Below are 27,348 nucleotides of genomic sequence, written 5' to 3'. Positions count from 1 at the left end.
TGCAACACTCACCTCCATATCACCTTCTGAGGAAGTCGGCCCAGAGCTCCAGCCAGTTTCCTCGCGATATCGTCAGACAAGTACTTGACACCGGCACCAAACGACACGAGCACAAACCCGTTCTCCTCGGCTCTGTTGGCCCACGACAGAAAATCCTGAAAGTGAAGGAGGAAAAAAGACTTATTACTGAGAAACAGACCTTGACCAGATCGAAATGTTAACATGCCTGTTCATCAAAAACTAAACGCTTGCTTTTATTTAAAGGATAACTTTAAATTAAACTTCAACTTCCAGCAAAGTTATTGTGTATTATTAAATTTGTGTAAATATTCTGAGTGGTTCTGACAAAAGGATCTGCTAATACGTGCAACATTAACACCTGACAGAAAGAAGACACCGCCCGCGGGATTAAATCTTACAAAAACAGATATCGCACCGATACCAATACAACCTGGTGATACATTATACACAGCAGCTTCATATCAATCTAATGCAACACTCAGAAGAAAGAGTGATATGAATAGATGAAGAGAGAAATTAACCTGGCACAGAAGTGCAAATGTTGTCTGCATAAAATAATGCATAGAAGTATTAGTTATTTGCACAGGCAAATAAACAACAAAACAGGTAAATATGCAATCCCATGCACTGTTTTTCAAGGAACAGGATACATAAAATAAACTGTTTGCCAACAGTTTAATCATTGCATGTTCTTATCAAGCCCAGTGGAGCACAGGATATCACTTTGAAAAACCATCAATTTTTCATGCCCTTGGGAGAACCATGAGGTGGTGGTTACACTTCAGAAACTATTTAAATAAGTCACATATTGGAATGCCTAAAATAAACCAAGCAAAGGTGGATCAGGTATACAGACTAAAGCCGGTAACTGTAGCCTACCGATACTGTGGGGGTGCATAGCTGTTGGTTCGTAACAGGGTGAGTGCGCTGAGACAGCAATGCTCTTTACTGGACAGGCAATGTTATTGTTGGCACTGTTTTGGCACTGAGCTGTTTATGTCAAGCGCTGTTTTTTTCCGCATTGTAAAATCCAGGGCTGGGATGGCAGGGTGCTGTTCGTCTCCGTGCTGTTATAGTCGGCGTGGTTATGGCACTGTGCTGCAAATGGCTTTCGCTCATACGGTCTGTGTGGTGATGTCGTGGCTGTCTCTGTTTCACTGCCATGTCATGATACCATCTTGCATACCTGCAACGGTTACTTCGTTCAGCTCCTTAAATGATTCAGCCGCTCTGTAAAAAGTGTGCCTGTACTTATTTATTAGAATTTGAATTAATATACAAACGCTTCATCCTTTCAGCCACTGGGTACAACAGCAACATGCAGCATTAATGCCCTGCATAGCTTTACTGCCTTAAAAAAGGAAGAGGAAAAAAAAAGGCTAATTTGAGTGAATGTTATCGAGTGTACAGCTGCAGTGGTAAAGCAACGGCGCGGCTGGCACTGAGGACTGGCACAGGACACTGGCCCCTGTGTCCGCTGCACAAAATAAACAATGATCACATTTAAGAGGAAGCTGCATAATGCCTACGGATCTTACAATACTTGATTTGGATTTTGGCATCCAAAGCTGTGTCGTGGATATCGCCCCCCACATTCCCCAATAACCCACTTGTCTTGACCATTATGCGATGTGTGGTCATCTGAGACAAGAGCCGTGGGCTTTTCAACAATATCAGTATTTAGGATCATCAGCGATTTACAACAAGTCTAGTCAAGAAGTCAAATCTAAACAAACAAGACCGGTTTCAGCAGAAGAGCAAGTAATCACTATTGTGAATTACCTTACACTCATCATTTCATCCAGGACAGCGCTGTTCGTGAGCTCATGAGCTTGTCAGTGGAGATTCACAAAATGGTCATTAATCCCTCGAATCCTGAATAGAGATCACTGCAATTTGGTAGTTAAATCCCAAATGTAAGGGAGCAGAATGATATCTCCACGAGACGGGGTTTGAGGGAGCAGAGTGAGGCCCGTGCCTGTTGCCTGGGATGTTCACAAAAGTGCGTCCAGTTCAATCAGAGGCCCGATGGGACAAAGTTTAACCCCTGCACTGTCTTTTAAAGTCTTAAATATTTGCATCATTTGAAGAAGCACTCCATGAGTGTTACTCATGGAATTGTCAGCAGGCTTTTCATGCTGGTTGCAGATTACACTGGTGGCTTTTCCCTGTATGTAAAAGCCCAATTAAAGGATTTAATTAAATTATAATTTCTTATTATTTATATATTTATAAGTACATGCCACAGGAAAGCAGTTCCCTTAGTGGACAGCACGTTAGGCAGAGTGCTCTCCGCAGCTCCAGTGGGGCGATGCGATTTTATGAATGAAAAGACTTGCCATTCAAACATGAATACACATTTGGTATAAAGGACCATCCAAGGACCACTGCTTGAGATGAAAAGGAGCTCGAAATCAGATAAAAACCCACATAATTAGACATGTCCAATTTGGAAAAGAAGGTAGGAGAGAACAGCAGAGAAAACTATAATTGATGACTGATTTAAAACATACAGTTTACACTGCAGCAAGCCCTTCTCAAATATTAATGTGCCGGTACATTAGTCTGTGTCAACTGCAGTTTGCAGATCCGAAAACTATACTCCATATATACCAACACAAATTTATGATTGGGTTAAATCAGATCAAGATGTAAATGCATAGAAATGCCATGAGGTCGACCATGGTCACACCCTCTCCTTAAGTTAGCCAACGTCTCAAATAAATAGTTTGACATTTCGGTTTGTACTGCAAACTACATCCATGCAAATTTCAAAATGCCACAGAAAGGTCAGGGTTTGTGGTCCATGTGTGCAATGTTTCAGAAGGGCAAACAAGGCCTCTTCTCCTGAAGGAATCTGAATAATGTTCAACTGCCAGTTCCTGATACATGTCACCTGTACTCGGTACTCTCTCACAGGAAAGAAAGTTAATTATGTCAACACAGTATTTGATGCAGTGTATTATATTTAGGAAACAGGTAGCATGGACTTTCAATCCCCCACACATAACTCTTTGCATCACTCAGACGTCCAAAATATTGACTTGGATGCTGACTTTTTTCTTCAATTGCAAGAAAGTCTAAAGACGTAAAGCGTAAAGACATGAACTATTTGACATGGTGCTCTTTGACAGATGACACGTAGCCCTTTACATTTAATGGTGTGGGTTGAGATTTCTCAAGGGGCTGCACCATACGTGATGGAATAATCAGGGAACAACTACGCCCCCTCCTTCGATTCATTTTCTTCCATTCTGTGCCATTTTCTGCTTCTAATGACCGTCCATTCCTGACCAATCACTGCACTGGGGAGCACCTATTTAGACGTACAACAACATCAAACCCTGCCATAAACTGATGGAGTTGCCATCAACAGGAAAACATACAGAAACCCACACAACAGTCAAACAAAACAAAAAGTGTCAAACCTTACATCAGGGAGCGGGCTCGGAGGTTTAGTCAGGATCCCCCCAACGTACACCACATGCGGTAGGGTGGGCCGGGGAAACTCCAATGCCATGTCGGTGCACAGCATCCACAGGCGGCTCCCCTGCACCAGGTCGTGCATGGACACCTCGGGCTGTATGTGGTGCTTCTGCATTATCCGGTCGTACTTGGGTAGTACCAGGAACTGCACGCCGAAGCGCGAGACCACGTACACGGCCGTGTTTGTAATCCTTTGGAAGAGAGTCATCCTGTCTGTCAGGAGGGAGTTGAACTCAGGGACATAGACCAGAGGTGCCGGCGCCCCGACCTCGGCCGGGTACCAGAGCCCGGTGCTGAACACGGCGTACCGCACGCCCAGCAGGTGCGCGATCACAAAGCCGCACATCTCGTTGGGGTCGACCAGCAGCAGGTCGAAGCGCTCCTCCCGCAGCCGGGACATGACGGCCTCGCTGCCCACCATGACGTCACAGTTCCGGGAGTAGTGCTCCAGGATATCAAAGAGCTCCAGGGCGGTCAGGCGGCCGGAGAAGATGTTCTTCATCTTAGACTGCAGGAAGTTGTCCGCGGAGGTGCTGTTGAAGATGCCCGGGTAGCGCTGCAGGCGGTAGTGTTCGGATGGGGGCACGTCCCGGCCCTCGGACACCAGGAACACGGTGTCGTGGCCCTCCCGGTGCAGAGCGGCCGCCACAGTCTTAAATATGTACAGGTGGCTCTCGAACATGATAGGAGGCACAATCACGATTTTGGCAGCCCAGGTCAGGCTAGCAGCAACGTGCCACAGGAAGGCAGCAGCGAAGGCGGGGCTGAACTTCATGGCTGTGGAGTGAACACGGGGGAAAAGAGAAAGAGTAAAGCAAGGTTTCACACCTGTGTGAGTCAGTGTGTTAGTATGTCAGTGTGTGTGCGTGTGTCAGTGTGTTAGTATGTCAGTGTGTGTGCGTGTGTCAGTGTGTTAGTATGTCAGTGTGTGTGCGTGTGTCAGTGTGTTAGTATGCCAGTGTGTGTGTGTGTGTGTGTGTGGGCGGGTTTATGTGGTTTACGAGGACTTTTTTAAGGTTACAAACTGGTAATTACAAGGTTATTATGCAAAAACTGTGGTTTATGAGGACATTACCAATGTCCCCATAATTCAAATCGCTTAAAAAACATACTAAATTATGTTTTTGTGAAAATGTAAAAATGCAGAAAGTTTTTAATGAGGGTTAGGTTTAAGGTTAGGGGATAGAATCTATAGTTTGTACAGTATAAAAATCATTATGTCTATGGAAAGTCCTCATAATGATAGTGGCACCAACATGTATGTGTGTGTGTGTGTGTGTGTGTGTGTGTGTGTGTGTGTGTGTGTGTGTGTGTGTGTGTATCAGAGCTGGGGGCAATTCCGAGTTTTATTTCTGGAAAGGGAACTAGAAATGTGATTTGAATTTAGTCATTCGAATTGGACTTGAACAAAAGCGACTGAGCCCAGTGTAGAATGCATATATTAACAGCACAGGAAAACATATACCAATATGCATCTACCAGTGTGTGTGAGTGTACATGTATAAACAAAAAACATGCTGTAATGACATTTTGCTTACAAAACATAAACAGTCCCCATATGCTATTGTGACACAGATGTATTTTACCTTATTAGATTAGAAGATACAATTATAATGTAATAATAATATTCTAATAAGGAAACGCACATCTGTATCACATGATTATATGTATTATGGGCAGCAGTGTGGAATAGTGGTTAAGGCTCTGGACTCTGGAGTGGAGGGTTGTGGGTGTGGGACACTGCTGTTGTACCCTTGAGCAAGGTACTTTACCTAGATTGCTCCTAGATAAGGGTGTCTGCTAAGAAATCGAGTAATAATTCTTACAATTCAGATGGTAAAACATGGTGTCAGACCTTCTTTATCAAAGTTTAAACAGTAACAAGTTATACAACTTAATGAGTTATTCAGCTATGACTGATTGTAGCTGATAACTGCTTTACAACATCATTTACGGTTTAATGGGACATAAAGACACAATTGTGAATAGGCAACTCTGTGTGGAAAATCATGGAACAGTCAATTGATCAAGTTTATCAATGCATAAATAACATATAACACAGACCCCAGTAAGTATCACACCCCCTACCTTAGATGAGAGTTATCAACCTCGTGAAAAACTCAATATGAAGTCTCATGTCCAAGCGAAGTCCAGTCCGATTGAAGTGAACAGTTCAGAAGACAGCCTATTAGCGCAGTCAAAAGCCAAATATCCTTGACCCAATGATAACATCCTGAACAACACAACTAAATAATACCCATCAAAGTCATAACTAGACAAACAGCAGTCAAGACACAGTGCAAAATATATCCACTGGGCAGCGAGGTGTGGTGACCGTTATCCAGGCACGCACTCAGATCCTCCGCAATGCTCATCATCAGACAGATATTGCTTCATGGAGGCCAGGCCTCCGACGCACTCAGTTGAAATGATTTGCACCTGCTTTTTCAAGTATTTTAGCGTTTTAATGCTTGATCCACATAACCTCACACAGTAGACAAATCAAACGTCGTCTTAGGCTTTTACGTTTTTGATGATATCAAAATGAAGGTGTGCGCTGGGTTTTGGGACGCATCTTGTTTGTCAAATAACATTGACAAGTCTTACCTCCTGTTAAGACATATCTGTGAGCAATTTAAAAGGATCCTCGAGGGCCCGCATTCCTATTTGCAATGGCCGTCATACATATTGACAGTACAGAAATCAGTATACATCCTGGAAGAAAATGTACAATGTCAAATATATTTATTTAAATTGCCTCATGACAAAACAGGACCGTGATGTAAAACATTGAATCAAATATTGATGACACAGCAGCAATGCATTAAAAAACGACACCTTCATACTTCATGTAGTTATACTGTAATGACGCACCACAACTATAGACCTCACACTAGCTAAATGACGATTGTAAGACGATGTGATGACACCGTCTCCTCCTACATGTCATGTTATAGATAAAGGCCTGCATTGACTCTTACATCTGTGTAATCGGTGCTACTCTGTTGGGATATTTTATCATTGGTCATTATGTTTAGTAAATCGGTTTGTGACACAGAACGTTCTTCGAAGGATTAATGATTAGTTTTGTCCGTCTGGCCTTCAATTATTTGGTTGTTTGCAATGTTGTGGTATCATGTTGCAAGATTACTGTATATATAGAAGTATAAGAACACACATTTACAGCAATTACAGCTGTGAGTCTAATGGGATCTGTCTCTACCAACTCTGCATTCCTAGATTTACATTTAAGTCCATTTTAATTTGTCGGAGCACAAAACTTTACCACATAGCTACAGAATCTCCCGAACCTTTTTATTGCAAGCTTCAAATGGGATTCAAGGTGGGCTTTGGGTAATGGCTTCTTTCTTGCCATGCTATCATACAGGTGCCTGTGAAGTGCCTGGGACATTGTGCACACAAGACCAGTCTTGGCCATCAAATCTTGTAGGTCTTGCAAAGTTGCCATTGGCCTCTTGGTGCCTCTCTGATCAGTCTCCCTCTTGCTCGGTCATCCAGTTTGGAGGGACACCCTGATCTAGGCAGGGTCTTGGTGGTGCCAAACACCTTCCACATCTTAATAAGAGTCTAGGCCGTGCTCTAAGGGATATTCAACCTATGATATTTGTTAATACCCATCCCCTGATCTGTGCCTTTCAACAACTTTGTCCCACAGTTCATTTGAAAGATCCTTGGTGCTCATGGTTGAGTCTTTGCTTTGAAATGCACGACCCAGCAGAGGAACTACAGGAACTGCTGAATTTACCCTGAAATCATGTGAATCACTACACTGTAACACAGGTGGAGGCCACTTAACTTTGTGTGTGGGATTTTTGACACCTGAGCCATTTTTCTACTGGAAGTTGTAGGGGAGGGTGTGTAGATAATTGAAATAAACATACAGAAAAAAACTATTTTAATGCATTTTAATTCCAGGTTTTAAGGTGGTGTAGACTTTCTATAGGCACTGATATATATACACTCACCTAAAGGATTATTAGGAACACCATACTAATACTGTGTTTGACCCCCTTTCGCCTTCAGAACTGCCTTAATTCTACGTGGCATTGATTCAACAAGGTGCTGAAAGCATTCTTTAGAAATGTTGGCCCATATTGATAGGATAGCATCTTGCAGTCGATGGAGATTTGTGGGATGCACATCCAGGGCACGAAGCTCCCGTTCCACCACATCCCAAAGATGCTCTATTGGGTTGAGATCTGGTGACTGTGGGGGCCAGTTTAGTACAGTGAACTCATTGTCATGTTCAAGAAACCAATTTGAAATGATTCCACCTTTGTGACCTGGTGCATTATCCTGCTGGAAGTAGCCATCAGAGGATGGGTACATGGTGGTCATAAAGGGATGGACATGGTCAGAAACAATGCTCAGGTAGGCCGTGGCATTTAAACGATGCCCAATTGGCACGAAGGGGCCTAAAGTGTGCCAAGAAAACATCCCCCACACCATTACACCACCACCACCAGCCTGCACAGTGGTAACAAGGCATGATGGATCCATGTTCTCATTCTGTTTACTCCAAATTCTGACTCTACCATCTGAATGTCTCAACAGAAATCGAGACTCATCAGACCAGGCAACATTTTTCCAGTCTTCAACTGTCCAATTTTGGTGAGCTTGTGCAAATTGTAGCCTCTTTTTCCTATTTGTAGTGGAGATGAGTGGTACCCGGTGGGGTCTTCTGCTGTTGTAGCCCATCCGCCTCAAGGTTGTACGTGTTGTGGCTTCACAAATGCTTTGCTGCATACCTCGGTTGTAACGAGTGGTTATTTCAGTCAAAGTTGCTCTTCTATCAGCTTGAATCAGTCGGCCCATTCTCCTCTGACCTCTAGCATCAACAAGGCATTTTCGCCCACAGGACTGCCGCATACTGGATGTTTTTCCCTTTTCACACCATTCTTTGTAAACCCTAGAAATGGTTGTGCGTGAAAATCCCAGTAACTGAGCAGATTGTGAAATACTCAGACCGGCCCGTCTGGCACCAACAACCATGCCACGCTCAAAATTGCTTAAACCACCTTTCTTTCCCATTCAGACATTCAGTTTGGAGTTCAGGAGATTGTCTTGACCAGGACCACACCCCTAAATGCATTGAAGCAACTGCCATGTGATTGGTTGGTTAGATAATTGCATTAATGAGAAATTGAACAGGTGTTCCTAATAATCCTTTAGGTGAGTGTATATTTGTGTGCGGTCAAAACCAGTCAAAACAGTTTTGATTTCATCACAACAGAAACTACAGAGGGTGGCAACAAGTTTTTCAAGAAAAGCTGTTCCAGTTGTAAGTGCAGCGAACAGGCGGGGTGGTGCAAACAATGCACGTCGTCTCGTGTCAGCTCTGAAACGTCTCACATACACCTGTAAAGTGAGAACCAAGAAGACTTCTCCCTGTGATCTGTTTGAACTGACAAACATCAAATTAACTGGAAACCCTATTTAGTTTCCAAGTAAAACTTATGTATTTGATCATTTCTACTCCACTGAAACCGTATTTTTGTATTCCTTTTAACTGGAACCATGTAAAATGCGTCATAATTATTCTTAGAAACATAAGTGTACAAACTGAGGCGAGTCTGGTGGTGATGTCATTGTTTAGACCTGGAAGATCATTTGATTGTGCTCGACTGAAGAGATAATCGAATGAATCAAATATTAAAAGCAATACTGGGATAATGAACGCTGAGTGTAACAGGGTTCCCACTCTTATTAGGAAATAATTTTCCAGGGCTTTTCAAGGACATTTTGCATGACTGGCGTATGGATATACAGTGCTTGCTCGCTATACCGTCCACCATTATAATGCCCCCCTCATCTACCACCAGCATAGAAAACCATTGTTTTTATTCCCCAACTATATTCCTTTGGTTGTTGACTGGCAGTATAATAAGGACTGACTGACTGACTTGACACCCACACACAGACCTGCAACAAATACAGTAACTTAAACAATGTCACAATTATGATTTGATCGCTGCCTTTTGCTGAAATATCAATTATCAAACTACAGTATAGGCCGACCCACAAGTAGAGGTAAGCTTGTTCTGAGGTAAGGACCCACTTCATTCACTAAAGCATTAAGAGGTCCACTGAGGTTTTCTGAAACAATTATAAAATAAAACCTAAATCCTCTCATTTTGGCTAAGATATCTTTTGTAAATTAAACTGAACTAAAGATGTTTTTTAACAATTAAAGTTACCACCTGTCAGTTCAAACATTCACCCAGAATATCTCAAAAGCTCGCACCGGCAACTACATATTTTTTTTTCCTACAGTAACTACGTAATATTGTTTCCTTGTATAATCAGTCAATTTTCTAAAGTTTTACATTTGCTAGACAATAGTAGATTGAAAATTGTGTATTTAAACAAAGAACCATAATTCAATTGAACAATAATAAAGATTGTTGTCAGCACACTCCTGCAACTATAATAATAATTTAGCAAAATATCAATTAAAAAATATACAATTTAATCATGCAGTCTACATTATCAATTTTAAACAAAAAGCCTACTTGCAAAGTTTGCATGCCTGAGGATTATTTTAACTTCCAGGGACATTTTACAGGAATTCAAAATGCTAAAATATGAATTTTAGCTTTTTAAACAATATATTAATTAGGTTTATTTTTCAACAACTCTATTGTGAATACATGATGTTTATGATGATGCTTGTTTGTAGTGGTTGAACTTGACTTTAAGTTATAAATCAATTTATAAAATCATTTAGTATAAGCTACTATCAGTTGCATAGCCAGGGATTAGCGACCGGGGTGAGCCCACATAGGGTGTACCCCATATTTTTTAATAAAATCGGAGCCCTGAAATGCGCGAATCAAACAATTTGTTACACTCTTGCAAAAAACAATCAGGCGAGGGTGAAATCGAGGTTGCTTCATTACACAAATCAATAAGTGCAGCTCGTCTCTGTACAGAGCAGAGGGAACAGCGTGTTGTCAGCTTGACGCACGGATTCAGGGACACATTCACAAAGTACCAGCACAAGGAAGAGAACGACACTCACATAGGAGGGATAACAAAACACAACTGAAGTGAAGTCTCTATCAGTCTAGGGCTCAATCTTTGCTTCCCAACCACACATCACTATGGGACACGTCCAGCGAAAAATCACACATCAACTGACATTATGCAGCAAACTAGACTCGGGGTCTGGTGCTCGTCACAGAGATGTATTTTGTTGCAGCTCTGTGATTGAGACGGTTGAGGATGCACAACTCTCCATTTGTGCGCTGCTGGAAATATGCATCTTCATTTCCACCGCTGATGTAGGAGTTTCTAGGTGAAAGAAAGTCTCCTGTTGTGAACCCCAAATTAATCAATAACATCAACATAAATTACCTGACTACATTTTGCATATGTACAATTTGAAATGTTTATTCAGTGAGAAAAAATATATATATTTATAAAGAGGGAGGCACGGATGATCAGCAAAATAGAGGCTTGATTTAATTGATTTAAACTGGAGAATGACACTGGGAAACAAGACACCATTGGGGTCTGTTCATGTGGGTGAAATGCCGTACTAGGGCCTCTGGGAAATTACAAACTTGTCACATTTGCAGATGATACTAAAATAGGCGGCTCAGCAGATACAATCTCGGCAGCACAGGCTATTCAGAGGGACTTAGATAATATTCAGTTGTGGGCGACACCTGGCAGATGAAATTCAATGTAGACAAGTGCAAGATAATACATGCAGGTAACAAAAATGTCCACTATAATTACACTATGGGAGGAATAGAACTAGATGAAGTAACGCATGAGAAAGACCTAGGAGTCTATGTGGACTCCTCACTTTCTCCATCCAAACAATGTGGGGAAGCAATAAAAAAGGCAAACACAATGCTAGGGTATATTGTCAAAAGTGTAGAATTGAGAACAAGGGCCGTGATGTTCAGACTGTACAATGCACTAGTTAGAGCTCATCTGGATACTGTGGACAGTTCTGGGCTCCACACTTCAAGAAAGATATCGCTGCTCTAGAGGCAGTTCAGAGGAGAGCAACCAGACTTATTCCAGGTCTGAAGGGAATGTCCTACTGAGAGACTGAGGACCTGAACCTTTTCACCCTGGAACAGAGGAGACTACGTGGGGACTTGATCCAAGTTTTCAAAATCATGAAAGGCATGGACCACATCAAACCAGAGGAGCTTTTCCAGATCAGCAGGGACACACGCACCCGGGACACAAATGGAAATTGGGCTTCAAGGCATTCGAGACAGAAAACAGGAGACACTTCTTCACACAGAGAGGCGTCACAATCTGAACAAACTCCCCAGCGATGTGGCTGAAGAGACAATTTGGGAACATTTAAAAATAGACTGGATAGGAACACGATGGGGTGAATGGCCTCGTCTTGTTTGGACACTTTCTTATGTTCTTATGTTGTGATTGACATCACAGCCCACCATTCACAACAGCTATCTGGGTGGAGCATTTCAAAAAACAAATGAACTGCTGTGAACGTACCACATACTTTAATGTTGCCATGTGTGCCGCTTTTCAATTTGCTTACTTAGGAGATGAAAGGAAACACCAGCTAAATATGTTTTTGTATCCTAACTTCACCATTTTCCATGACCTTTCAAATATTTCCAAGACATTCGACAGATTTTCACATTTTCCACGAGTTCTCCATGACTGGAAAAACAGTCAATGAATTTCAATGTTTTCCAGGATGCGTGGGTACCCTGTGTAAAGTGTATATTTGCTGTTAATTAAACAAGACGGATATTGGGTCACAAAGCACAATGGGCTTCAGAACAATGTACCTGGAACAATCGGTTCATTCTATTGTGGGGAAAGAGCGGGCGACACCAAAGTGACTGAAGCTTGTTATAGTACCTGTCGAGGTGAGGCTGTTAAAGCTCTTAAAACAATGGCCTTTCCCATGAGTACTCCACATAATGATCTGCTTCTTGAAGATGTTTGTCTCCTGAATGCCCCGGGGACATGATGCTGCGCTCTTCCTTCTGTGCAGATGCTGCTAATGCTGTACTGAAGTTAAACGCTTTTTACAAAGTTCAAAAACTAGCATCACAAATCTGCTTCGATCTGCTGTACTGAATTATTTTTATTTTAGGCACTTTCACTAAATAAGCTGAATTGTTTAAATCCAGATTTTGAACAGAATTATCTTATTATTATTATTATTACATCCCTTTCATACTTTTAGGCTTTTTATTATTTCTCAGAAATGATGTAGGCTACTTATTAAGACTATTGAGAAGAAAAAACATATCTAAACAAGAAAAGTAAATGTGGGGGAATGTAAAACTAACCCTTAACAAACACACACTGTCTATCAATATTCTTTAAGCTTTTTCAGTTTTACTTAAATACTAAAGAAGCACACTCCAATTTATGTTCAACGCTAATCCCTGTTATCGTGTAAATGTGTGCATTATTTTCGATGTGTCCCATTTGCCATAAAGACAGACCCAAAGTCCAATTCAGGTGTATCTGTTCTCACTTTTCTGAAAAAGACATTGAGTCACTCAGGTCAATTGCCCTGCCTCAGAAATTAATAATACACACCAACATTTTGTGTGTTGTAAAGATCAACAATGAGCGCGTTTACTTTACCCAGCAGAGAATCTGCAGGAGATACTTTGTGGACAGCGGTTCTCAAGCCTGGTTCTGGAGCAGCCCGGTGTCTTCTGGGTTTTTGTTCCAAACTAGACACTGAACGGAGCTCAAATGTGACCGTTTTAGTATTTGTCAGCTGTTTAAAAGGTGAAGGTGTTTGGTAAATTATTCACTGAAGTAACAGTGTGTCTTTAACGAGGACAGGAAAGGTGTACTCCAGGACCGTGGCTGTGCTAGAGAAGCGATAGGCAGTCTGAATTGCTGCAAATAATGTCTTTTGCACGCTGATCAATGCTGCAGCGTTTCACAAGGTGTTTTCTGGGAGGGGGTGAAAGAACGAGGAAACTGGCATGTTGTCCTTTTAATGTTATTTTGCAACCACTGCTCCTCTTCAGACCCTGACCTGAGTGAGTACAACACCCACTGAGAGAGACACGGGGTCTGCATGTTTAAGGCCCAATCTTCAGCCGTGGCATTTGGGCAGGGAGACTGTCAAGGCTGGGGGCTGTGAGAACCCGAAACAGACCGCCCCACCCCGGCAGCCACTGCCGCTGGGCACTGGCTCTTTCTTCCTCCCAGCTGGGCCCGGGCCCTGCAGACCTCCCTGCTCTGACCTTCATCCTCCTCCACCCTGAGACCGAGCTTCGCTGGGACACTTTACACACTCTGCACAGCCTGGTGCCTCCACCGACGGCAGCCCCGGGGAGGGGGGGCACCCAAGAGCACAGCCGTTGAAAGGCTCAATTCACTCGCTCACGCCCCCCCCCAGCACGGAGCTCTGCCAAGCGCTTTAATGTCCTCTTTATAACAGGAATGCTGGGGGATGTGAACGTGGCCTTCCTTTTGTCTTCTCACAGTTCCCGTTCTTATTGAAAGCCCTCTAGGTGGGACTGAGTTCGGGGCCTTCTCGATGTTATCAATATTGCCCTGCCCTGGGAGTGATATGGGCACTTTGTATGACTTTTCAAACACTTTGTAAAGCACATGTAGGTCAAGTATAATATCTTTGAAAGTGGATAGTGGACACTTGCTTGGATTGCCGTCTAAATAGTTGCATTACTTTTTATTTTCCCACAAATTCACAACGATATGACGTTTTGACGTTTGAAGGTTTTGCAGGTTTGTTATGGCTTGAGGTTATTATTGTAATTTTAATATTAACACTCTTAATATCACATCCAATAATAATTATAACCCTAGAGATGTTGGACAGATCACATGCAAACCACAGGTTTCCACAGAGGCAAATCCATGTCCTGAGGAAGAAAACTAGCTAGCGAGATACTACACAAACTGAGATAAATAAGCCTTTCTTCTGGTTCAGTTTTACTGTAAAATCACATGCTGTTGCTATAATCACATGAACGGCCTTCAGAATCCCGACCCCGTCCGGCCCACAGCTCGGCCACCGTGCGGAGTACCTCTAAGACAAGGTGGGCTTCCCTACCCTATCCTTAGAAGACTGCTTCTGAATCAGATTATTATTCTTTTAAAGCACGTAAACACGCGAACGTGCGCACACATCTGGAAGACACAATGTATACACAAGAGGGTTACAGTAGGGAACTGAGTCAACTCATAGAGCAACTCTAAGGAAAGTCAGAAAGCCTAAAAATATGTTTAGGGAATGAGCTGAGTTTATATCTACATATGCTTCAAAAAATAACTAGCTTTTATAATGATCGATTTCTCATTAAAAGTACTGTTGTGTTTTTTTGCTCTCTCTTCTTTTCATTTTAATGTTATTTAGAATAAGAGTGTATTTGATTACCATCCAGCCCCGGGGTTGTTAAGTGATATCATGAGCATTATAAACGAGTTCTGGCAGACTCAGCTCACCTCAGATTACTGCTGAGAACGGCATCAGACATAATCTCCCACCACGCCCCATGCAAAGTCGCGCTGTGTCGGTTCCACTAGTGAAAGCGGGATGATCTCTCAGTCAAGCATGCTGGACTATTTCATACACGCGATCATTGTATACTAGTGCAAACCTGCAATTAAGAAACCTCAATGTAGAATATGAAATAAATAATAATAGAATAAATTAAACATGAAATACTATTAATAAACATAAGCAGACATATACTAGTTATATTTTGATTTTACATCAATATTCCCAAGAAAACACTTCTCATTTTATTGTAATCATCATATTAATGCCACATTGTCTAATAATAACATGCCATTAATTTCAAATTAATCAATCCCCTTCTTGACATAAAAACAAATACCAAACAGTTTACAAACTTTACCTCTGTATCATAACCCGAACCACAATATTTTGTGGGTACGTTAATAGAAACATATTATTTTTAAGTGGGAGATGATGTTAATTAATTGAAAGGGAAAACTGTGCATCAGCGGGGAAGCTCGGAGCTGTTCCTATAGAAACAATAAGGAGCACAGTGGCACAGTGGCATCATCCCACCGAGAGCACGTTACTCCGCTGCCCGCAGCCTCTACTCTCCAGACAACGTTTGTTCTTCTCACAAACATTTCTCTTTGTCACGATGCACTATTTTCACTAGAGCAACACTGCAATGCTATTCACAGCTTGGTATTCCTGTGAAGCACTTCTTATCTCTAGACTTCATAGATCCATACTTTAAATTCAAAGTGAAATGTGTCTAATCATTCTCCATCATATTCATTACAAAGAGGAATTACAAATCATTACATTCATCCAGTGTGTAACTAAGGAATGTATTATATCTCAAATATATACTCTCATTAAAAGAAACAAACAAAAACAAATCTGTAATTGAATAAAACTGAATAAAACATAATTGTACTTCACACTTATAACAGTGGCAGCATGATGTACTGTTAACCAGTGGAATAATACATGCATCTAAAAGCATCTGTTTTATTGCTATGTTGTATAATTTTTGTTTATTTACAAAAAGATTGATAAGCCTAGATCTCAAGGCCCCCTTCAGCACAGAAGACCAATCTGCTTTCCCTCTTGACTCTCCGTTACACAAATATGCACACCTTTCTGTGGGCACAGATTAACTCCCCTCAGCTCTCCTGATTGGCAGACCGTTTCTGCAAGAACACCTGCAAGAGGCCAATCTCATTGGCACAGTGGCACTCCTGCATAGCCTGAGTATGTAAACTGAGCCTCCCAAACTAGTAAAACTGGATTTACCCATTTATCCACCTTGCTGAACCATTCCCACAGCGCCTCACCAGTGTCTCAAAGTGCACTGGAGTGAAACCGCTCAGGCATCATGAGCCGAGCCGCTGATATGATCTTACTACTTTGTTTTAATTTTGGTTTTTACTTTGTGACTCTATCCAAGTCTGAAAATAACATTGTTGGCTCCTCGGTTTAAAAAGATGCACTTTAAAGTTGATCGGGACCACATACACAATTTATTCCATTACCACAATGCAACACAGGGAGAGGATTCAGCTGTTTACAAAAATACGTCTCAACACACAGATTTAGAGACATGACCAGCATTGACATTTGTCCTTTGTCCCACTAGGAGAAAACCTGTATTTTCTCCACATTCAACACGCAGTACTGCTCAACATAATGAATGGACAACCAAATAACTGACTTTCTGATAAGAGTTATTAAAATAATAGAGGCTTTAAGCAAATTATCAATGTTCATATCAACAATTAATCAAAACGGCAACGATGTCAAATAAGGTCAAATGACTGTCTCTCATTCAATAATAGGTAGAGACCTCTGAAATATCATCAACAACAGTAATATTATTATTAATAATATTAATAGTAATAATAATAATAATTTGTAAGAGTGTATAAATCATCTAAAATATCACAATTATTAGGGTATGTGTGTGAGTCACTGTACTGAGGGAGTTGATTCACACATCCGTGCAGAGACGCACAAAGCATATGTTAGTGCTGTCTGCTTACACAGGTATTTCAAATAGTTTCAGATTAATAGAGAAGAAGGAAAAAGTGACATCAGTATGTCCTGGTGCACCCACAAAACACAAGTGCCAGCAGGGGCGGAAACCCGATCTGTATGTATATATTGATTACTATGTATATATTTATGTCGGGACGGGCTTGTGTTTCTGGAGAGGAGAGACCTGCGTGACGTACTGACTGACACACGGGCGTGCAAACCCGCATCAGGTGACCGAGAAACCGCACGAAACAACACGCATCACACAACACGCATCACACATCATACATCACACAACACGCATCTTACATCACACAACACGCATCACGCATCTCCAGCGGGGCTTAATGAAACCATTACACAAACCAAACCCCATCAAACGCACAGCTTCATGCCCTGCAACAGGTTTGCCTAAAAGCACAGACTCTTGGGGCAGTAATGTCACAGTCGCAGGTGTCCGAACGCCAGGCACACGAAACAAAGTAACAACTGCGTGTGTGTGTGTGTCTGTGTGTCTGTCTGTCTGTCTGTGAGTGTGTGTGTGTGTCTGTGTGTGTCTGTCTGTGTGTGTGTGTGTGTCTGTCTGAGTGTGTGCGTGTCTGTCTGTCTGTCTGTGTGTGTGAGTGTGTGCGTGTCAGTCTGTCTGTCTGTGTGTGTGAGTGTGTGTCAGTCTGTCTGTCTGTGTGTGTGAGTGTGTGTCAGTCTGTCTGTCTGTCTGTCTGTCTGTGTGTGTGAGTGTGTGCGTGTCTGTCTGTCTGTCTGTGTGTGTGAGTGTGTGTCAGTCTGTCTGTCTGTCTGTCTGTCTGTCTGTGTGTGTGAGTGTGTGCGTGTCTGTCTGTCTGTCTGTCTGTCTGTCTGTGTGTGTGAGTGTGTGCGTGTCTGTGTCCGCGCATCTGCCCCCTCGCCTACCTGGTTATCCGCCCGGGGCTGGAGTTACCCTTGAGGGGAGCAAAGACCGCAGCAGTGGAGAGCAGTCGGGGAAAGGTGAAGGGCGGCTGTGTGTTAAATCCCGGGATCACGCTTGACCCGTCACCGCTGTGTCTTCGCGTCCGGGCCGGCGCTCCAAACCCACTCCGGGGGTCAGGTCGAGGAGTCGGGCTCTGAGCGCGGAGGCGGAGCCGCGCACATCCAGGGGGCTGGCCGGGGAGTGGCGGGCGGGGTGTCGGAGCGCGGAGCCGCGGTGTGACACCCCGCTGTGCCGCTGCGCCTCCTGGGACACGCCGCCCTGTCTGCTGCGCTCCTCAGCGGGAGCCTCCGCTACTGGTGTCGCCTCCTCAGATCCGACACGTCTTCCATGCACGACTAATAGACACACAACCCAATACTACCAGTGGTGTGAAGTATACATGTAGTAATACATGTGTTTAAATAACAACAATAATAATTATAATGATTGCATATTGATGTTTGTTATATATGAAATCGAATGCTGTGTTTTACATATATTTGGACAAAATACAGACAGAATAAAATGCTTTGCAAACGAATTGTAACAAGTGCATTTATTATATATATATATATATATATATATATATATATATATATATATATATATATATATAAAACATAATTAATTAACGTCAGATACGGGGCGTAATTGTAGCTGTGAAAGTGTGCTGTGCCGTTTTGGGTGTAATGGGCTGGTTCCTCTGTATTCGTATGCAAATGAAGCAAGCTGAAGTAAAATGCAAAGCGAGTCACTGACTGACAAGTTCTTTGCCTTACCCATTAGGTGACAAACCTAGTAGTAGTAGTAGTAGTAGTAGTAGTAGTAGTAGAAATAGTAAACATAATATAATAAAAATAACAATGCTGTTCATATTGTCCTAGTATTCATTTAATTGTACAATATGCTAAATAAAACCCCTTTTAATATTTGCTTTATACACTGATGAATACAACATTTTCATTGGTCCCAGAGTTGAAGGTTATGGATTTGAGGATATATCATACAGTCTTTCAGATAAGTGTATTGGTGTTCTGGTCAAATGCTGGGAAACACTGGGACGTGCTTTTCTCCACCAGAATCCTGTTACAAAACCTTGTTTGAAGATCAGGGCGTCTTAAGGGGAATGGTAGCTGAGATCCTAATTTGAAAGATTGCAGGGGGGGAGGTAACCCCAGCTAATAGTTAATTGATCCAAGGCTTTCCTCTGGCTGTATCTTGAAGGATGCTATGGTGTGTGATTCAGTGATGTGTCTGGATAACTTGTTCCACTTTAAAAGCTGTGCATTTATGGATATTTCCTATTGATCATATAATGTGTCACCACAACTAATGAGTTGTAAGGTCAGAGGGAGGACAATCGCTATCTAGTGCTTGAATTCCACCTGACTAAGAATCCAGCAACAAACATACAGATTTAGAGACAAGACCAGCAATGGCATCCAACAACAAATAACACTTTCCCGGCATTTTTGCTTTGCCTTCCTCCTCCCCCCAGACACGACCTTTGCAGCATTTCCTTGGTCCATTCCACCTTCTACATACGTCTATTAAGGTTGTCTGAACTCTTGAAGAGTCAGTAAACGATGAAGATATTATATATTATAGGTATTGTACAGTTAGGTCCATAATGATTTGGACAGTGACACAATTGTCATCTTTTTGGCTCTGTACACCACTACAATGGATTTGAAAGGAAACAATCCCCCCCAACAACAAGCAAGAATTAAAGACACTGCAGTGCAGGCCTGGCAGAGCATCACCAGGGAAGAAACCCAGCATCTGCTGATGTCTATGGGTTCAGACTTCAGGCCGTCATTGACTGCAAACGATTCGCAACCAAGCATTGAAACTCTCAATTTAATTAATGATTATCTTAGTTTGTCCAAATACTTTTGAGCGCCTAAAATTGGGGGGAACATACATAAAAATGGGTGTAATTCCTACACCGTTCACTCAATCTGGATGTACAGTAACTGCCCTCAAATTAAAGATGAAAGTCTCCACTGTTTCCTTTCAAATTCATTGTGGCATACAGAGCCAGAATGATGACAATTGTGTCACTGTCCAAATATTTATGGACCTGTAAGTACAGTATACAAAATCACTTAATGGTTTAGGTAGAGAACAAATTACAAGATCCAAAGGCCCTCGAAGTGTTGCCAGTTTTCCGGTGAATCATGCTATAGATCACTTATGTGATATGGGTGCTGGAATTCGTTCAAAGAGTGACGTGTGTTCAGGCATCGAGCTCGAGTCAAAATGGCACGTGCGGCATGATTCATTTTGGACATATGTAAGATTAAAGATCTAAAAAAGCAAACAAAAAATGGTATGTACACAAAGCCCAAGAATGTAGCTTTTGATCAAGCAAACAACAAGCAGAATCATCAACACAACCTGTTTTGGATAGTTTTATGAAGTGTGTTTGCTTTAGTAAGGATACAACAAAGGATTGCCCCATTCCAGGTTAAACGTGGTGTTTGGGTACACAATTACTGTGTGCTTTAGGGCCGGAAGAATAGCTCCCTTAAATAGCTAACAGAACAAAGCAGGGCACATCGCTCACTCCTGTGCTTTCAGTTTTCATACCTCTGCCTGTATCCCAGACACCCACAGGAAAAACTGATTGTGTTAGACAGCTGATGATGGTTTAAGAAATGCTTTGTGTGTTAGTTTTTGTTTTTTCATTAAAACTGTGTAGAATGAAATGTTACTGTACCAAAGAAGATTGAAAAAAAACAATGTACATTTCTTCTACACTTTCTTTTTCATTGCAATGCTTAGAAATACTTTCATTGTTGTGCAATGGTGCTTCAATTACGTATTTTTAATTATTATTATTATTATTATTATTATTATTATTATTATTATTATTATTATTATTAGGACAGTTTGGCTGAATTTGAAGTACAACAAAAAATATGACATATGACATAATATTTCCCACCTCTCTCATTTAAAACTAAGAAACATGTAGGCTATGCTGAGAAACATGTAAATCTACTGTGTAGCAAAAGTTGAACAAATAATTAAACATCTTACATACTTACTATGCATTGTGAAGGAGGTTTAAAACATGAGTGATAAGAGGATAGGATTGTGTGCAGGAATGCTCACACTGATCTGGGCCTTATCTCGTACCTTCCATTCAAAAGGTGAAGAAAGTTTGTGTAATGTTGTTAGGGGTGAAAAAGTGAAAAAAAAAAACTGAAAAACCCTGGAACTGTCTCTTTAATTTAGGGTAAAACTGACAAAGTATGTAAATAGGTGGCTCAGCAGATACAATCTCAGAAGCACAGGCTATTCAGAGGGACTTAGATAATATTCAGTTGTGGGCCGACACCTGGCAGATGAAATTCAATGTGGACAAGTGCAAGGTATTACATGCAGGTAACAGAAATGTCCACTATAATTACACTATGGGAGGAACAGAACTAGTTGAAGTAACGCATGAGAAAGACCTAGGAGTCTACGTGGACTCCTCACTTTCTCCATCCAAACAATGTGGGGAAGCAATAAAAAAGGCAAACAGGATGTTAGGGTATATTGTCAAAAGTGTAGAATTGAGAACAAGGGCAGTGATGTTCAGACTGTACAATGCACTAGTTAGAGCTCATCTGGATACTGTGGACAGTTCTGGGCTCCACACTTCAAGAAAGATATCGCTGCTCTAGAGGCAGTTCAGAGGAGAGCAACCAGACTTATTCCAGGTCTGAAGGGAATGTCCTACTGAGAGACTGAGGAACTGAACCTTTTCACCCTGGAACAGAGGAGACTACGTGGGGACTTGATCCAAGTCTTCAAAATCATGAAGGGCATCGACCACATCAAACCAGAGGAGCTTTTCCAGATCAGCAGGGACACACGCACCCGGGGACACAAATGGAAATTGGGCTTCAAGGCATTCAAGACAGAAAACAGGAGACACTTCTTCACACAGAGAGGCGTCACAATCTGAACAAACTCCCCAGCGATGTGGCTGAAGAGACAATTTGGGAACATTCAAAAACAGACTGGATAGGATCCTTGATCACTTAGTTATTAATGGACACCAAACGAGCACGATGGGGCGAATGGCCTCCTCTCGATTGGACACTGTCTCATGTTCTTAAGTTCTTAAATGCAGGGTATGGAAAAATAATATTCTCAGATGAATGTGGATTGTGCAACAGTCTTACGGCACTAAATACAATGCAACAGAAATATAATTTCCCTTTCCCTGATTCACTCCACCTGTCAGTTGGAATGTAAAATCTCGAGCAAAATACAGTTTATTTAAGATTTTCAGAGTCTTTGTACAATTATACGTATGCCTGCATGTACAGAAAAGTATTATTATTATTCATATCAATAATAATAATAACTATAATTGTTATTTATTTATTGGCATGTATCCCAACATAAATTATTACTGTGCAAAAGTTTAGAGCACCTAAGAATTTGTCATTGATTAAGGTTTACATATAATAATAATAATAATAATAATAATAATAATAATAATAATAATAATAATAATAATAATAAATGTACCACATATGTCATTTGTTAACTGTTGTAAACCCATCATGCGTGAAACTGATTCAAAATTAAGAAACTAAATGTAATATTTCTTGGAGCATTTTTAGGTTCAATGTCATTATGATTTATGGGATTCAACTCAGGAAATGTTTTTTCACATACTTTCAGACATAGTGTTAGTAGTAGTAGTAGTAGTAGTGGTAGTAGTGGTAGTAGTAGTAGTAGTAGACTGAGAAACTACCACCATAGACTTAAATACTTATTTAACCAGCCTGCACCAGACTTGTATTACGCCTCAAAGAGAGAGGGGGTGAAACAAAACCTGCAACCAATTATTTATTCTGGGATTTACATTAAGATATACATTTGTGAGATCCTGCTGCTTATGGAACAGTCAGTTTAATGAAAATAAACAATAAGCAATACATTGAGGCAGAGAATATAAAACAAATCAGCTGTTTAAACATCCATGTATTTGTGTATTCAAAAGTAACCACCCCGGACTGCCTCAGCACGTTTTATTCTTATCGATGCAGACATGAGATCCTGTTTTTAACCTGAAAGGGGAAAGCAAACATTTACTCACCTTAAGAGGAACATGTAAAAGCAGCATAAACACTTGATTAATGACTCTGCTTATTTTAGCCCATGAAAGTAAACATAGTCAATCAAAAAGGGACCCCAGACGAGTCCCGCTATCTGTCATGAAGGAATATAGGTGCTGAACTCACGAAATGGCAGACAAATTTTATGCACTTTAAGCAGAGTTGTAAAGGTCCAACATTAACACACTCTGAGATGTAGTCTTTTGCTTACAAGGGTTATTATAGCAACAGGTTGACCTGGAGGCTCTGGAAAAGTGTCACATACCTGCAAGGTGTCTCTCCCCTTCTGTACACAAAGCTGAACAAGAAGAAGAAAAAGACCTACAGTGAAAAAATTACTACAATCTGCACACTTTGTCGCCACTCTGCTGCACTAGGAAAGAAAAGTCCATCTGAAGAAATGTTTCTACACGTTGTCCATTTTCATTCCTGCACTGAGAAACCACTGCTGTTTGACCTTTTGTGTGTAGTCATTGATATGGATCTTAGACCTGATAATAAGAAAGATCTAATACATTATAGCTTGCCTTTAATACTACTACTACTACTACTACTACTACTATTAATAATAAATCTGTGCTTTTATTTTGTTGATTATTTTCATTCAAAGTGTGATGCAACTTCCATCCTCAACTAAGACAAATCCTGCCCCCCAAAATAAAATAAAAAATAAACAACCAATAACATGACACCCCTCGTTATTTATTTATACTTTCATTCTTTAAATGGTTTGTGTGTGTGTGTGTGTGTGTGTGTGTGTGTGTGTGTGTGTGTGCACAAGCGTGTTTCTTTTTCTTATGGAACACCATAAATACTACTCTCAATGATGTATTACTTCCAGCATCTATCTATTTCAGCATATACACACACACACATACACTCACACCTATGTACACACACACGTACACACACGCACACACCTACAAACACACACACACACACACACAGGGCAACCCGGTTATGATTTGGTGTCTTTCTTGTGGTGTCTTAAATTACAGTTTTGCTTTCTGTTACTCCTTCCTGCACCCAATGCAGAGATGTCATTTATTGAGGCATTTTGAATTATTACATCATCGTGGTGGAAATAAAACCATTATGCACAACTATCATTGTCAGAGATTTATAGGATGATTCAAATGCATTTTAATCTATTGCTTTACTAAATCCTACAATAGGAACTTTCACTGCCACTCATTTTAAGACACTTCATTAGATTGTCATCAATAAGTGTTCAGTAGAAACAACTTACTTTATTGACAGTCTGTAACATGACATGACTTATGCAATTGAATTAGTAAATTAGCTATATTTGAATCTCGTATTTATGATACCCAAAACAAAGTGTTACCTTTATAACACACTTAAAGGTCAACAACCTATTTATAAAAACATACTACAATTAAACACTTCAGTAAAGTAAAACTGGAAGCACACTATAATTGTCACCAGTCCAGAACTGTGTTCATGAAAGCGGAGGGGGATAGTAAAATAAAAGGGAGTGAGGATCTAAAGTTTTCTCCGGGAAGGTCTCATTAATGTGATGTGGCCACAGCCGACCAAGGTTTAATTCAAAAGCATGGTGATGTCATACCTAGTCCAGTTACAGCACTGCATTCTGCTCAGCGACGGAAGTATCAGATGTTCAGCTTCAGAGGATACCGTTTCTGTCATTAATCGTGAGCTGGCTTACAGCGGAGGGGAATTCATTTTACTGCAAAGCAAAGTTGAGAAAAAAGTGGGGGAACCATGCCAGGAACTTTTAAGTGACTTGCGGATTTTGTGCTGTGGTTAATTTACACAAATAGATATAGCAATGTTATCTAGCCATTAGTGATTGCCAGTGTGAAAAGCACTGAAGGTTAACTTTCAGCCTCTGTCATGGAAATATAAATGCAAATGTAATGTAGATAATTTCACATGAAGGCAGTGTAATGTAACTCAGAAAATGCTGTCAACCAAGGAAAACAAATATCTTTCCGAAGCAAATAAGATGTCTGAAATGAGCTTGCTGTACAAACTGTAACTCTATCTTGAAATTCTCCTTCTCTCCATTCATAATGTGTGTGTGTGTGTGTGTGTGTGTGTGTGTGTAGATATATAGAAATTGTATGTGGTATTCAGTGATTAAACTAATTAAACTGATATTTGTACAATTGTGTGATTTATATTAAAGTGAATGTTGGAAACATAAAAAACGGCCCACAACGTGTCAGTCTGTTTACTTGAACAATTGGGACAGTTGGCCAATCAGCGTGGCAGCAATGTGGTGAGTCATGGCATTTCTGTCCCCCAAAGAGAGACGCCCGAACAAACGATCTGTGTTTCAAAGAAATGCCTATTTGTACGGATTGTAATTTACAGTCCATCAATAAGTCATTGTTGTAGCTGAAGCCCCATAACATGCCTTTGTCTTCAGTGGTATGTAGCCAGGGGTGTTGTGTATTCAGTTGCCTATGCACACTTGCAAAGACAATGGGGGGGGGGGAAGTGCAAGATTATGAAAAATACAAGAAGAAAACTGATTCCACGGTCAAGCAGTTTAAGGAGGGAGGTGCAGAGATAATGACAGATAAGTCAGATAAGAAAGATATTAAAAACTATATAGACCTTTAGTCACGTCATGTTTGCCTAAGGTGATCAGATAACTGTTTGTTTGCCTTGTTGAGAACTCTGCTCAGCAGAATGCAAACCAAAGGGCAAGGCTAGGCAATATGTATTACAGCCATGATTTTAAGTGATTTAAGTGAGAAATAAACAAGAAACGGACCAACTAAAACAAACACAATAAATAGATAAAATGCTTGTAATCTTATCAGCACTGGAGACTTCTAGGTAGAATATACGTGTTCTTCAAATCCAGTCCCGCACTCTGGCAGGTTGGGTAAATCTCTTTTAATCATCAATCATCAATCGCATTAGACCTGGGCAACGGGTCAAATCAAAACCAGATCTCTGCCTTCAAGGACCGGGATTGAAAAACTCTGGTTTAAAACTCTGGTATACTACATATATTCTTTGCAAACCACTGTCTGAATGTTTCAAATGCACAAATACATATACAAATACAAAGCGAAGTTGTGCTTGTTAAATTATGTATTGAAATTATTGATATAATCTGTTTTATATATATATTTTCGAAGGATTTCCACACATTCTTCTAAATGACAGTGTTGTGTCATTTTTCTCACTGATGTCTTCTGATCTACATGCACAATGAGAACAATGTGTGCTCTGTGGAAGCAGTACAATCTGATGACATTCATAAGCTCCAACGCGCAATTTTCAGAGCACCACCTATCAGAGAGCCGAGGGAAAGAAGACACCATGGGAAATCAAAGAATAATTTAATGGCTAACAACCCAGTTCAGCCCCTGAAAAGAGCGTCTTGGAAACAGGAGGGCGCAGATAGCTTAATTTGTCCAATTACCCCATGTAGACAATGGCTACCTAGTAAGGGCAGCATTAGCACTATCACTCTAGTTACTTTATATCAACAAATTCAGCCAAAGGAGTTTCTCGCTCATCCTCTCTCTTGGCCCACATCTGTCCTTCTCAGTGACATGGACATGACATGGGTGACACTGAACACGTTGAAAGGGTTAAAAAGTGACGACAGCACACACTGGTCCATTTGTGGCTTTCTTTCAGTTGAAGAAAACAACGATACTGTAGACTAATCCTTCTGTACCTTACGTGACTGACTACAGTCTTTATTACGGTAAAGGCCCTTGAACTAGTGGCATTGTTGGCCATGTAAATCTCTTAGATGCATATTTACACTTAGGTCAATAAATATCTGGACAGTGACACGATTGTCACCATTTTGGCTCTGTACGCCACCACAATGGATTTGAAAGGAAACAATCAAGATGTGCTTTAAGTGCAGACTTTCATCTTAAATGTGAGGGTAGTTACATCCAAATTGGGCGATTGTTTCCTTTCAAATCCATTGTGGTGGCATACAGAGCCAAAATTACAACTGTGTCACTGTCCAGATATTTGTGGACCTAACTGTATATGTTCCCCATTTGGAAAACAAACCCACGTTGTTACTGATTGAGTTTCCACTGCATTTTACTGAATCAAATATTCAGCCCGAAACAAATACACTTGGGTAGCAGAGGACGCCTCAGTCAAACACATTCATTCCAAGACATGTTTCTGTAACTGTGAGCCGGGAATAATTGAAATGGTGAAGGCAATTTCAGTTACAGTTTGGTAACGAAATGGTATAGCCCTAAATATAA

General features: G+C 40.9%; 1 protein-coding gene across 1 annotated transcript in view; it reads right to left on the bottom strand.

The window, feature by feature from the left end:
* Positions 1–18,126, bottom strand: part of ugt8 (UDP glycosyltransferase 8) — a 32,686-nt gene extending 14,560 nt beyond the window's left edge. Inside the window, exons 1-3 of the mRNA XM_066718065.1 lie at positions 17,939–18,126; positions 3,455–4,284; positions 13–155 (exon numbers count right to left, since the gene is read on the bottom strand). Coding sequence (XP_066574162.1) covers positions 13–155; positions 3,455–4,282 — 971 coding nt within the window. The 5' untranslated portion in view covers positions 4,283–4,284; positions 17,939–18,126. The remainder of the gene's footprint in view (positions 1–12; positions 156–3,454; positions 4,285–17,938) is intronic.
* Between the last annotated feature and the right edge of the window lie 9,222 nt (positions 18,127–27,348).

Source organism: Amia ocellicauda, chromosome 12 (genome assembly GCF_036373705.1).
Source record: "Amia ocellicauda isolate fAmiCal2 chromosome 12, fAmiCal2.hap1, whole genome shotgun sequence".
NCBI lineage: Eukaryota > Metazoa > Chordata > Actinopteri > Amiiformes > Amiidae > Amia > Amia ocellicauda.
This window is presented reverse-complemented; position numbering and strand designations above follow the sequence as displayed.